We start from the raw sequence: 14,387 nt of genomic DNA on the forward strand, positions 1-14,387 counted from the left end.
CTGTCCACTGATTTCCGTGTTCTATTTTACTGTATTCAGTATTTATTTTTTTTCCTGAAAAATCACCCCGTTATATTCCATCTGTCCCCAGGCCCACACACACGTATTGACTGTAAAAGGCAGCAGTTTCTCCACCTCGAAAATTTTGTGCATAGTATACATATCTGGCAGGGGTCGTGGGTGTGGCAGGAGAGGGAGTGCCATTGCCTCCGCCACTTCTGGGACTGGTCCATGGCCAGGGAGAGGGCGCTCAGCTGTAGGGGGTGCAGCAGAGAGGCGTCCATCAGCAGCACAGCCTGTGCCGAGTCAGCCGACACCGGTGTCGCCTATTTTCAGCACCTTGGGTCGCCGTGTGGCCATTCAGGAGATAGACTCACAGGCATTGATGGACATGATGATGGAGGAGCAGCCCATCATTACTTTATCCCAGACCTCTCTGTGAGCAGTATTCCCAGCAGCAGCAGACCCACGCTTGCTGTGATAACCATCCATGGATGGAAGCCACGGATGCATGTAATTTTTTGGGCAGCATTATCATGCTGTGGTACCACCAGTTAGGTGCTATGGTCGTTACGTGCTGCTGACCGCTTTAGTCCTCATCCTGCTGCCGCTGATGTTCTATTTCACTACTAAAGTCTGTGTTCCTGCCGCCAGCGGCCACGGACAACTCTGCTGCCATGTCACTGCTATCGCTGCAAGGGAAAAAAAACATTTACAAAAACCTCTCAGGGTGTTTTTGTGGTGTTGGCCACTCATCCTCCTCCAGTGGTACCATCACCGCCAGGTGCCATTGGGACTCACCTTCACCTCTGTGATTGCTTAAAGGAATATTATCGATTCACATATTTTTTTCAATTGACACAGGAATTGTTTGGGAAGTGCTGCTAAGTACTGGTGTATACATTTTAGTAGCAACTTCCTTGTTTACTGTTATCAATATACATTCAAACTTTACTGACGCCAAAACTGATGGCTAACTGAGCCATGAGGAGAGGGGAAATTCCCCTCACACTTGATCAGTGAACTCTATGTGTAGCTCTGTGTGTGACAGAGAAGAGAGCTCCCAACAGCTGCAGCTCCTGTGTCCTGTGTTTCTGACTGACCTGTCTGAAGAGAGCTGAGGAAATGTAACTAATTGTCACAGCTTTTTCATACTGTTTTTGCTTTCAGAGTTTGATATTTGCTTTCTGTAGTCTGATATGAACCTCTGGCTGTACATTGAAGCAGACACCCCTTCTGCAATTGATTTGTCCCAATATAGCTAAATCCTACCCTCAATAAATTACAGCTTTTGCCTCTGATATTTAACATGAAAAGTAGGAAAATGTTTACACAGCTACTTAGACATTATTTGCACACTGTCATTTTAGAACACTTGGGTATCGATAGTATTCCTTTTGGGCCCTTTTCCACCTGCAGTCGCTAGCGTTCACACTGAACGCTAGCGATTGCTGAATCGCAAAACCGGCGATTCCCCGACGTTTTGCGGCCGCGATTTTGCTATGCTATGCACTGCATAGCAAAATCGCGGCAAATATCGCTCCGCCGCGCGTTCGCGTTCGGGTAAAAAACGAATCGCGGTAGTGGAAATGACCTACCGCGATTCCTATGTTAAAAAGCAAACCGTAGCGATTGTAAAATCGCTAGCGGTTTGCGACTTTGCGATTCAGCCAGCGCAAACGCGCTGGTGGAAAAGGGCCCTTAAAGTGTATTTCCCTGTTTAAAACCATTTATTACCAATTAATAGCCGCATTTAAAGTGTTGATTTAACTAGTAATTTTTTTTGTTTAAGTTGTAGCCCCTTATCACCTTTATAATCCATGCAATTTACGGGATTATAGCATGTATGGGAGCCTTGCTATTAGCTAAAACGTTTTTCCGTGATCACGGCCGTGAATTTCCGTGATTGCCTCATTCACGGAAAAAAATTGTTGTTGAATTCGTGAGTCCGTTTCAAATTCGGAAATTAATCACGGAATTTCCAGATTCTTTTTCAATCACGGCCGAATAGTCGAATCCGTGATTGGGGGGGTATCTGAGCATCACTGGTGGTGAATACTTGTATGTGTTTCATACATAACTTTTAGCCGTGTTTGTTTCTTACTCTGTACAGCAACATGGATTATATTTGCACTACTTAAATCATTAATAATAACACATTGGCAGCTTCAGAACAATTTGTTTAAAGAGAAAGTACCCTGGAGGGTACAGGGTAAATGCCTAACTTCCAAGTTCAGCTATCTTACTGTGGTAGTTATAAGTTAACTGACTACATTGTAGTGATGGGTCGTTCGCGAACGAGCCGGCTCTAAGAGCCGGCTCTTTGCTGCGAACGACGAGAGACGGTTCTCAGTTTTAAAAGAGCTGATGCCTCAGCCGCCCCACAGAGCTCTGATTTGCTCTGTAATAAAGGGCGCTGAGGCATGCTGGGAGATGTAGTCTTCCTCTTGCAGCTTGTAGGAGTGTGTGCGGTGGAGCGGAGCAGTAGCAGGAGGGATTGCCCCGGTCAGAGAAGAAGTCTGGAGACGTCATGGAGACGGGGGCGGGGCTTCTACTCCGATTCTTAGTGATATTTAATGAAGAGTCGATTCAGAGAAGTAAGAGCCGGTGTTCCAACATTTTAGCATACCCGACAGAATAGCATACAAATGCTACTGAGCATGTGCAAAGTCATGCAGGGCATACATTAACCACCCTGGCGTTCTATTAAGATCGCCAGGGCGGCTGCGGGAGGGTTTTTTTTAAATTAAAAAAAAACTATTTCATGCAGCCAACTGAAAGTTGGCTGCATGAAAGCCCACTAGATGGCGCTCCGGAGGCGTTCTTCTGATCTCCTCCGGCGGCCAAAAGTAACACGGAAGGCCGCAATGAGCGGCCTTCCGTGTTTTGCTTACTTCGTCGCCATGGCGACGAGCGGAGTGACGTCAGCCGCCTCCGATCCAGCCCTTAGCGCTGGCCGGAACTATTTGTTCCGGCTGCGCAGGGCTCAGGCGGCTGGGGGGACCCTCTTTCGCCGCAACTCGCGGCGGATCGCCGCAGAGCGGCGGCGAACAGGCAGCACACGCGGCTGGCAAAGTGCCGGCTGCGTGTGCTGCACTTTATTTGAACAAAATCGGCCCAGCAGGGCCTGAGCGGCACCCTCTGGCGGTACTGGACGAGCTGAGCTCGTCCATACCGCTAAGGTGGTTAACCCCATAATACCCATCAGCAGCATTAACCTTTTCAACCCCAGTTAGCTGCCTGTGTGCTGATGTGCAATCTCCACTATCCAAGTGGACATAGAGTTAGAATAAAAAGTTGTCCGAGCGAAGCGAGGACCTAGCCCGCAGCCCAGCGAGCGAAGCGAGCGGGCAAGGGGACACTGATTCTACTTACAAGGGGTATATCACTTTAAATGTATGCTATTCTGTCAATGTATGCTAGTTAGTTGGAACACCGGCTCTTTGCTGGGAGCCGATTCAGACGAGCCGATTCTCCGAGAACCGGAATTCCCATCACTACTACACTGATTCAAATGACACTATAATCTAGCTATCAGGGAAACTTCTCTTCAAACAAATACTGCCCTCTAATATGTATGAAATACACTGACCTCAACCCACTCTTCTGAATAGTGGTGGGTGGAGTTCTTCTTTAAATTAGGTTAGTGGCAGCCAGCAACAAATTCCAATTGGTTTTTTTTTATATATATATACAAGGTCAAGACTAATGAAATAATTTTATCAACGTGTAATGATAGCTCCTCAGCATATTTATCAGCTCTACTTCCTCCTTTGTTGTATTGTCCACCAACGACCTGAAACCTAAATATTAGTTTCAGCTAGATTGCTGTTTTTCCCCTTTGCTATTCATGCTTACGTTTAAACAGTTCACAAGCTGTCTACGGCTACAAGGGTGTCAACAAAGTTGAAGTTTCACTTGTGTGAGAAGGCCTGTGTTTGCATCACACGCATGCAAAGTCCAAGTTTCCCTCCCCCAACCTTACAACAGGGCATAGTAAGTGAGTCAGTGGTTCTCCTGCAGCAGCTCTTGTTTGTTGTCTTGGCAGCAGTTCAAAGAATGAAGAGGAGGAGGAGGGAGAATGGCCCAGGAAGCGTGGGCGTACAATCTCAATGACAAGGTACTGCGCCTGCGCAGAAAGGAGGTGGTGGCGACGACGGCTGGACGGCTACTGTCGAAGAATTATAAGCCGAGGACAGGAATGGAATCACAACGGTTGGCCCGAGTGTGACGTCAGTAGCTGTAAGAAAGCCTGGCAGGAGAGGCGGGAAAGTGCTGCAGCTGCAACGACCATCCATCATCATCCTTATCCGACGGCAGTCGCCTTAGCAGTGCTGCGATGCATGGAGTGTATGCTGCGTGAGGCGCACTAGGAGATGTGACCCAGCATGGACTACACGGCGCTTCCATCGTGTCTGCGTGCACCGCACTGCTGCCTGATCCGCCCAGTCTCGGCCTAGGAAGGGGTTAAGCTTGGAGTTGTTGTGAGCTTTTCGCAGCAGTCTAGTGAGGGGGGCTCCTCTGGTGACTGAAGCCGCAGCCAATCGGAAAGCCTCTTCCCTTCCCCCTTTCCTTTCCCTCCTCCCCCCTCCCTAGAGCGGTGCAGCTGAGGAAAGCGAGAGAAGCGCTTCACAGAGGGAGAAGTCACCCCCTCCCTCCCGGGATCCAGGGCGTAGTGTGCATGTCTCAAGCCGGACCTCGCAGCAGCCTAGGCGGAGGGCGCCGCCGCCCAGCTCCCCGAGGCTGAGTCTCCATCGCCGGATCTGCCCCGCTTGTTCTTTCCCGTCCGTCTGCCGCTTGGATTTGTGTGGATCTTTCTTGCTATGTCATCCGCCGCGATCGCCGCCTCCCGGAGACAGTCGTGCTACCTGTGTGACCTGCCGCGCATGCCATGGGCCATGATCTGGGACTTCACCGAGCCCGTGTGCCGGGGCTGCGTCAACTACGAAGGGGCCGACCGCATCGAGTTCGTCATCGAGACAGCCCGACACTTGAAGCGGGCCCACGGCTTCCAGGAAGGTCGGTCCCCGGGGCCGCCACCGAGCTCGTCCGCTCCCAGCAGCATCTCCGCTATCAAGCCGCAGCTTGCTGTCAAGGAGATGACTCAACTAGGGCACCCGGTGGGGGGAGCGGATGGCGTCTCCAGGGCCTCTCAGCAGCCGCAATGCATGGACCGCTACCCGCTGCTCTCGGAGAGGCCGCCGCCCCGCCTGGCCTCGGATTACAGCGCTGGCAGGCCGATGAATGGCATGATGCTCCCTAATGGCTTCCCTAAGCCGGAAGAGCCCCCTGAGCTGAACCGCCAGAGCCCCAACCCTCGCAGGACTAGCGCTGTCCCCCCCGCCCTGAGCGCCCTCATGAACGGATCCCCTATGAGTGCTCGGGCCCCTCCTCTGGGGATCACCACCGCTTCCCTGGCTGCAGCCGCCGCCGCCACTACATCCGGGGACATGGGGCCCAAGCGGGCCGGGTCTGTGTCCAGCAGCGAGCACGATGCCAAGGAGAAGCACCGGGCTGACAGCTACTCCGAGCTGGGAGAGAACCACAAGGGGAGGCCGGAGGAATGGCTCAACAAGCCCAAGACGGTCAGGGACACCCTGATGGCCATGCAGCACAATCATCCTCCATTCGACACCAAATTCAAGAAGGACCCTGGCGCTGGCAGGGTTATGGGCTTCGATGGCAGCAGCCAAGCATCGAAATCTGGTACGGAACAATTTACCATAGAGCAACAGGCAGATAATCTGCTCCTGTACACTGTGTATACGTAGCTGAACGGGGGAGAGGGGAGGGGGAGACATCCCTGTTCTAGAAACTAGTACAGATTCTTGCTTCTCCCTCCTGGTGGGTGGGATGACGGAATGACGAAAAAAAACTAGTGAAAGTATGTCACAACTTGCAGAGCATGGCCCTCTGTGCATTGCCAGTATGAGAGAAAGGTCTATACCTCCCTCCCTAGCTAGACTTCAAGCTTGTTGCTATGCTGAGACAGCACTTCTCTGGGCTCAGCTTGTGTCTTTGCATTTTAGTCGGTGTTTTCAGACTTCTAAGATGACTGTGCTTGCTTAGCATATTTTTGATAGCTGACAAGCTGAGGTGCGGTGTTTCTTTATGGGAAATCTTGATTCATACAAGACATATTATGATATATAGGGATGGTTTGATTGCTAAATATGTGATCAAACTTTTCTGTGAACTACTGAACAAATAATTGGCTTCTATGTGGTTTAAAATGTGCTTGCGTTCTACATGCTTTGGATATTTTGCTTATGTTGAATTTTCCCCAGAAATTGAGGTATTTTGCACGGGGGTGTATTTGGCATGTGCTACCACTAGGGATGGAATATTTTTTTTATCTTAACTATAGATTTTGGTAACCTAACCATATCTGTACTGGAATAAGTAGAAATTGCCCCCACTAAATATTATGATGCAGTATTTTCCATAGTGTCTTTCTTAGCTAAGTTTACCAAAGTGCAGATGAGTTAATGAGCCATTTTATAGAAAAATATGATGCCAAATATAAGTACTGGCTACAGTATTTAGTATTTTGATATCAAGGGAGCACACTGCTCCCCCTCCTTTTTCTCCAAGTTGGTTTTCCATTTGATATCAAGGAGTCAGTTTGATTATTCAAGGCACATTCACCACCTGAATTTTAGAATTTGTCCAGCTGTATTTTTTTAATTTAGAGCAAATTGCGCTGTAGACAGCTTTCAAAAAAGTCAGACTTCATAAGCTTCCAGACTATGCCAGTTCATAATCTTCTGGGCATGCCTCGGATTTACTTAGTGAAGGATAGGCATGTCCCTACCTGTTCTTAATACTGTACCTAAGTGACTTACTAGGCCCAAGCATTGCCATGTGGGAGTACTTATGTAAATATCTAGTTAATTTTGCCTTGCTGCTTTGAAAGGGTAATGTTTTGGATTATGTAAGAAGCACAGACCAAATACGTAGATTTAGACAAGTTTTCATGTTAAAATTGAAAAAAGTATTGCATTTTAAATGCTTAGACTTATTTTTGGCCAAAGTAGTGGTCTTGTGACTGCTCCAGGCTGCCTCTCCCACTCATCTTCCAGCTCTAGCCAAGTGGCGCGTTATTACAGGCCTGTATCCTAGTACTACAGAAACTTCTGGGAAGGCAGTGGGAATAAAGAAAATCCTACCCCCAAAACATTGATCCCTTTCATGAAGGATGTGGCCTGGGGCTGTCATGTGTCTAAAAACTTTGATGTTGCTGTCACTTTGAATTGACAGTCTTACTAAAGAAGTTGATTAGTTATCGTGATCACTTCAGGCATCTACTCTTTAGGAAAAAAGGCATGTTTATAAAATAGGCAAGATGATTACAAACATCTTTTTAAATAAAATATGCTAAATCCTAACAAGAACATACAAACTGATAAACACAGAGTTTGTGGGTCAAGATGAGAATATAAACGTATTCTCATAAATTGGTGCTAATAGTTGTCCTGATAGCATATGCCACAGGTTGGTTTTTTTTTTCTTCTTCAAAGTAGCAGACCCCCCCCCCCCCCCCCCCCATAGGTTAGATAAATCTTGCCTAACTTCTCGTATGGTTAATTGGCATAAGAAGTACCAGAGGGTGTGTGATCACTGTTCTTTCCTTTCTGTAGCATAGATACTTAGCTGAGCTAGGCACTATTTGTAGAGCTGTCAGCATTTTGATGGCTTGGTTCATGCTCATGTTTACCTGCCCTCTGATGTCTGTGGTAGGTTGATTTTAAAATTCGATTTTTACTTAGTGGCTTTAATGTCCTCAGAATTCATAGTACGGTAAACAGGAAATTTAAATTGCAGCCTCTCCACTACCACACAACACAGCTCCATGTTGGTATTGCTGGAATTTATAACTTGCAAGCTGCAGATGTGGCAACTGTTCTCTTCTGCAGCCTGGTATGGAGGCAATATTCGACTTTTCTTGTTAAAGGCTAATTTAAATTAAAGCTCCCATTCGTTACATCTGTATTTACAATACTATTTAGTGCTTTTTTTCCCCTTGCTTAGAGTTAGAAATACTACTGAAAACAATGCTTGTCTGAAGTGAGTTTTCACTTTGTAATTATGCGGCTAACTCAGACACTAACTATTCTTGTAGCTGAAATGTGTTTATATGTGTCTTTCATGGCTAGTCATTTTTTCAATTTTTGTTTTTATTTTTTTAACTAAACTATTGTTTTTTGTTTTAATGCCCATTGTAGTGAAATGTCGGGTCATTTTTTTTTTTTTTTTTTTTTTGTATGGTGCAGAGCATTGCCTGCTTTCATTGCTTTGGAATGGGACATAGGCATCACTTATGTGGTCTGGACTAGAAGCCTACATTAGGTATAGATTCATACCATAGTCAAAGGGTGTAGGTCACAGCTGAACTAGCAAATCTCTGGTCTAGAATAGTTTTTGTGGGTATCTGATTTGACCTGCACTTCCTTGACATGCAGATATACCTTGTGCTGCAGCTGTCTAGCGCTTGACTGTACTTAATACTGCCTGGGTGTCAGGTCTGTCTGTGAGAGAGTAGCAGTTGTTTTGAGTTTTTGGTACTACGCTCACTGGGCTGTGTGAGTGCACAGTGTATTAGTGAAGTTAAAGACATTCACTTGCAAAGTGCTATATAACACCTCTAGAAATACCACATATGGCTATATCCCTACTTTAAATGTCTCCACAGAAGATAATAAAGATAACCTGTGCTACCTGCCATCACTTCAAGGTGGCCAAACCAAGGCGCGCACAGACTTTCTGGTTTTTGTCAAGGCCTTGCCTTATTTCTCAAAAGTGTTTTTTTTTTCTACAGCAGACTGCTCCACTTCTAGTGGAAATATCACTGTGTCCTGGGCTCTTTCAGAGCCATCAAAAGTACATTATTTAAGACAAAAAAAAACATAACCACTCAACCAGAAAAATAAGCACAGCATGGCTGGAACCTGTGTCTTCTCCATCCATAGCTCTTCTGCTTGCTCTTTGGCACGTGTGCATCAGTACAACTCTCCCATGTACACATAGATGTTTGCTTATAGATCCAAATGGTATGGTGTAAAGGCATCACACTGTTCTTGTGCACAAGTGCTTCCTTTCACATGGCACACATGGTGGCCCATATACAATTCACTTTTCCTCCTAAGTTTTCTCCTAGAAGATAATTTTTCATCTCTTTAAAACCACTTTTCAGCACTCTGCAACTGAAAAAAATATGGACAAGTAGACTAAGTACTATACAATTATTTTGCGTATGATCTTGCATGCTGGTAGAGTAGTTTAAAAAGCATTTTAAGGGTGAAAATATTGCCTAGGAGAAAACCCAGGAGATAAAGTTAATTGTATATGGGCCTGTTTGTGATCCCACATAGCTCTAGTTCAGACGTGCTCATTCCTGCGCACTGGATATGCATGCTTGGTTCAGGTTTCTTTTAGAAATGGACTTGCTTATGGCAACTTTGTAATTCTTGCCATGTTTTTATATAATTTGGCTGCAGTGAGAGCCCCTAAGAGGACTTCTTTTTTTATGAATCTAGCACTCCACTTCACCTCATCCTTTCCACACACACAACACTTCCAGTGTTCTCCCCAGGCTATTTTAGCCGGGTGCTCCACCCGGCTAGTTTTGGTGACCACCCGGCTGTCATCGGCTCTCCTCTTCCTATGCTGTAAGCAGAGTTGCTCACAGAAGCACTGGCCCTGCATTCTCATCTCACCCCACCCGGCTACTTTTTCATGCCACCCGGCTACTATTTCATGCCACCCGGCTGGAAAAAATTTCTGGGGAGAACACTGCACTTCATTAATGCATTTTATCATTGCATTGATGCATAGGCTGCGGACAAATGTGCATTTCCACTGCCTTGAAGTTAGGCAGTTGACAAGGACTTGCTGTAGCTCAAAAAAGAAAAGCAACATGTGCCAGGTAGGCCCCTTCCATCTCACAAAATGTAATAATGTTACATAAAAACACCTATGTGTTGTAGTTTGCCTGGTGTGAGAAGGTGATACTTTGATTCAGCCAGTGATATTCTGCCTTTGTGGCTTTCTGGATTAAGTATGGGCGAGGCCGAGCTTTAAGACTAAAAGTGACAGCTACATTTTTATATTTTACACATTGCATTGCCATTCTGGTAAAGATGACAAGGCTCCATGTCAAGCCAATTGCATTTCCTCCATTCTTCATAGTGCCAGTTTCCCTGGCTTTGGGTGCATCTCTACCCATGTTTCTCCATTGATCATTAAATGCTTTGTGCATGTAGTCTTTAAACATTAAAAATGTGTGATGTTTTCTTTACTAATATCAATATATTTGAAACAGTCTGTTGGAAACAGGGGGAAAACGTTTTATCAGATCTTTTGTAAGGAGTGCTGAAGCTTTCCAGTTTTGAAAAGGTCAGGATTACATCTGTCATACTGGCAGATGTTTTTCTGGTCCCTGGTTCGCACAGGATGTGCCATCTTCTCATTGGACCAGACGCATCTGCCTCATTTTGTACTTCTTCCTGGCAGTGGTTTGTGCACACTGCAATGCATGCCGGGAGATGGTGTGTGTGTAGATGCGAGTACATCCATGGATTACATCTCCTGGCATGTACTGTGGCATGCATGAGACGCTGCCAGGGACCACAAAATGCGGCAAATGCGTCTGGTCTACAGAGAAGATGGCCCATCCTGTAGGCATCAAAAGAGCAGCACACTATAGGTAAGTAGTGAGGCTCACCCCATGTTCATTGTAAAAAATCAATTGCTCAATGCCCTTTAAGGTGTTTAAATCTGGTGAAAAGGAAAGTGAGAACACAGCTGAGGAACAGAGCTCCACACTATCCTGTGGAATAGGAAAACTGCTAAAGACCATCATATGCTGTCAGATAAGTTGAAAGCACATCCAAGGTGAAAATAATCTGATGAGAAAAGCAGTTGCATCTATCCTCCTCCTAAAAAATGACCTCTTTTTTTTTTTTTTTAGGTATCCCACAGTTGTATATTTAAACCTAGATTTTAAGTTTTTACTGTTTGATTGTCTGCTCATTGAAGTATGCCAGAGCTTAAATCCTATGAATGGACCATTTTTATCTCTTTGCTGCCCTCAGAAGCAGATTGACATAAGTGTTTTATGTCTGTAACTACTTATCACTGAGGGTTATGCTATAGTCTGACCCAGACATAAACTGTCACTTGCATACCTAATGTTTAACTCTTTCGGTGCAGAGAAAGGGGGAAAAAAAGCACAGCCTAGTTATTTGTGTGCTTGGCACTGTACATACACATGTCTCTCATCATGTCACATTTCACCTCGGTTGTCCTTTAATATTGGATAAATTATCATCATCTGACTGATATTGATTATTTACCTGGGTACTACATCACACAATATTTTTGTTCTTGGTGCTTATTGCCATTTTAATAAGAGGTCTATTAATAAAGTGCTGATAAAAACTGTTTCATTGGACATCTTATTTTGATTATTGTTATGACACTCAATAAAATTCAGTGCGTACCATCAATTGCTTAACTATAGCTTGGAAGCCACTTCCAACATGTTGAGTATAGAAAGCCTTTTGCAGACACATCTTCGTAAGAATCCACTGGAGAATATTAAGAATAGGCAGAGTACTCCATCCTATTTTAATGTCAAAAAGTTAATACTATATCATTCTTACAATGTAATCTTTACAATAGCATAACAGTGTTCTCCCAAGGCTTTTTTAGCCGTGTGCTCCACCCGGCTAGTTTTGGTGAGCACCCGGCTGTCATCGACTCGCCTCCTTTTTCTGCTGTAAACAGAGTTGTGCAGAGAAGCGCCGGCCCTGCATTCTTTCATCTCACCCCACCCGGCTACTTTTTCAGGCCACTCGACTACTTTTTAATGTCACCCGGCTGGGAAGAAAATTCTGGGGAGAACACTGAACAGTGATTGTATTCAAGTTGCAGTCAGAGGCTGAGTGAGTAAATCCTTGTACACTTGTCAGAACTGAACTCGGCCAAGGCTGTTAAGCCTGTCTCTGCTGAGAATCCATTGTGTAGAAGTATCTCCTGACCTCATTTAAAAGGAACCTGAGACGAGAAGCGTCTTAGGTTCCATACCTACCTGGGGCTTTTTTAAGCCTCTTTGAGGCCGCTCGTTCCTTGCCGTCTTCCTGGTTCGCTCCTGTCACCCACGATAGTGCCTGAAAGCCTAGCCAAGTCACGCTCTGTCCCTGGGAGTGTTTTGCACCTGTACAAGTGTAGAACGCTCCCAGTCGTGGGAGCATGGCGGACTGCGCATAACAAAGTGTGACTCAGCCAGGCTTTTGTGCACTACTGCGGGTGACAGGAGCCATCTGGGGAGCCAGCGAGGGACAAGTGGCTTTAAAGAGACACTAAAGCGAAAAAAATATATATGATATAATGAATTGGTTGTGTACTATGAATAATTACTAGAAAATTAGCAGCAAAGAAAATATTCTCATTTTTATTTTCAGGTATATAGTGTTTTTTTTCTAACATTGCATCATTCTCTAATATGTGCAGATTACACAACACTCAGCATTCAAAATGATTCTTTCAGGGCAGTCTGTGAACTAATGACCTCTCCTCTGGCAGAGAAAAAGTAAATAGTTAAGGAACAGTTGAGATAATAAAAGTCAGAAAACAGCCTTCTCCACGACTTTGAAAGTCGTAGAGATTAATGGCTTTTTTGTATAGAGATAACAACTGCAGTTTCTTAACTCTTCCTGTACTGGAAACAATTAGACTGATGTATCTGATCTTAATGTTTTATGTCTTAGCTGTACTACACATACAAATCATATTATTATTTTTTTTTCGCTTCAGTGTCTCTCTTTAACCTCCTGAGCGTTCTGGACGAGCTGAGCCCGTCCAGAGACGCCGGGGGGTGCTGCTTAGGGCCTGCTGGGCCGATTTCAATCAAATAAAAAGGAGCACATGCAGCCGGCACTTTGCCAGCCGCGTGTGCTACCTGATCGCCGCCGCAGCGCGGCGATGCGTCGCGTGCAGCAGCAAAAGAGGGTCCCCCCCCCAGCCGCCCGAGCCCAGCGCAGTCGGATCAAACAGTTCCGGCCAGCGCTAAGGGCTGGATCGGAGGCGGCTGACATCCATGACGTCACTCCGCTCGTCGCCATGGCGACGAGGAAAGCAAAACAAGAAGGGCCGCTTATCGCGGCCCTTCTTGTTCTGATCGCCGGAGGTGATCAGAAGTGCAGATTAGGAGCGCCCTCTAGTGGGCTTTCATGCAGCCAACTTTCAGTTGCCTGCATGAAATAGTTTTTTTTTTTTTATTAAAAAAAAAAACGTTCGGTCACCAGCCTAGCGATCTTAATAGAACGCCAGGCAGGTTAAGGGCTTGTTCACACTAAGAGCGATTTAGCTCTTTTTTGCGCTGTCGATTTTTAAAAATCTCCTTAAAAGCGCTAGTGTAGTGTTAGCTTATGTGAGTGTTCTTGCATAAGCGATGAGCTTTCGATCCAAACGCAAAGGCGGTTCCTGCACCATTTTCTGAGAGTTTACGATTCAATAGAAAGTATAGGGAAATCACAAAGCACTTGAAAAAGCGCTTTGATTTGCAATTTCCCAAGCGCTTTATTTAATGAATAAATACATTAGTAGTAGTGCAGACAAGCACAACCCCATATAATGATCAGGCGGATGTGCCCAGGCAAACTCAGTCACCACCTGAGTATAGCAGTAGAACAGAAGGAACAGCCGGCAACATCCAGTATGCTCTTTTACTTTATTAAAAGACCGTCATAGTACATAGCTTCTGATGTTTCGGAGCGATGTCGTGCCCCTTTATCACGCCTTGACAGTCTCAAAATGCATTGCTTAACAAACTTCTTATATAGTACATCATTATTTCAAACTCACCAATCAAAGGTCTCACAAATCTTAGAGGCCAATCACTGTCCGCTACATCACGAGTGGACCTGATAGGAAACCTAATCTAAATTAAGCTGGCCAATAGACATCAAAAGACTCACCGCCATTGTGCCACCAAACGTCCATACACCGCGATGGACCAGCCCCTCCCGACGTCAGATCCGATGGACACACTTATCTAGGTCGCGGACCAGATGGGGAACTGAGGGAATGGGGGCGGAGATGCAACGTCACTGCGTTGCCAGGGAGACGGAGCGGAGGCGTACGCGGAAATACGTACGCCTACCAAATGACAGGACAACGTCACTGCCTACGCCAGCCGGTCATGTGGGCGAACCCACCAATCGACTGGCCTCCAGTCTCCCTGTATGGAATCCACGGCCGTAGCCGCGTTACCATAGTGATGTACACGCTAGAGGCTAGCAGTGTATAGGCGTGATGGCACAATGCGCGATGCTGAGAAGCAAACCATTTTATAGTCCACATTTGATCTATATAGATATCCATTT

General features: G+C 45.7%; 1 protein-coding gene across 1 annotated transcript in view; it reads left to right on the forward strand.

Moving 5' to 3' along the window:
* The first annotated feature begins 4,129 nt into the window (after window positions 1-4,129).
* IRF2BP2 (interferon regulatory factor 2 binding protein 2) overlaps window positions 4,130-14,387 on the forward strand; it is a 49,600-nt gene continuing 39,342 nt past the window's right edge. The window contains exon 1 of the mRNA XM_068231815.1: window positions 4,130-5,706. Within this exon, the coding sequence (XP_068087916.1) occupies window positions 4,824-5,706 (883 nt within the window). The 5' untranslated portion in view covers window positions 4,130-4,823. The remainder of the gene's footprint in view (window positions 5,707-14,387) is intronic.

This window comes from Hyperolius riggenbachi, chromosome 4 (assembly GCF_040937935.1).
Source record: "Hyperolius riggenbachi isolate aHypRig1 chromosome 4, aHypRig1.pri, whole genome shotgun sequence".
Classification (NCBI taxonomy): Eukaryota; Metazoa; Chordata; class Amphibia; order Anura; family Hyperoliidae; genus Hyperolius; species Hyperolius riggenbachi.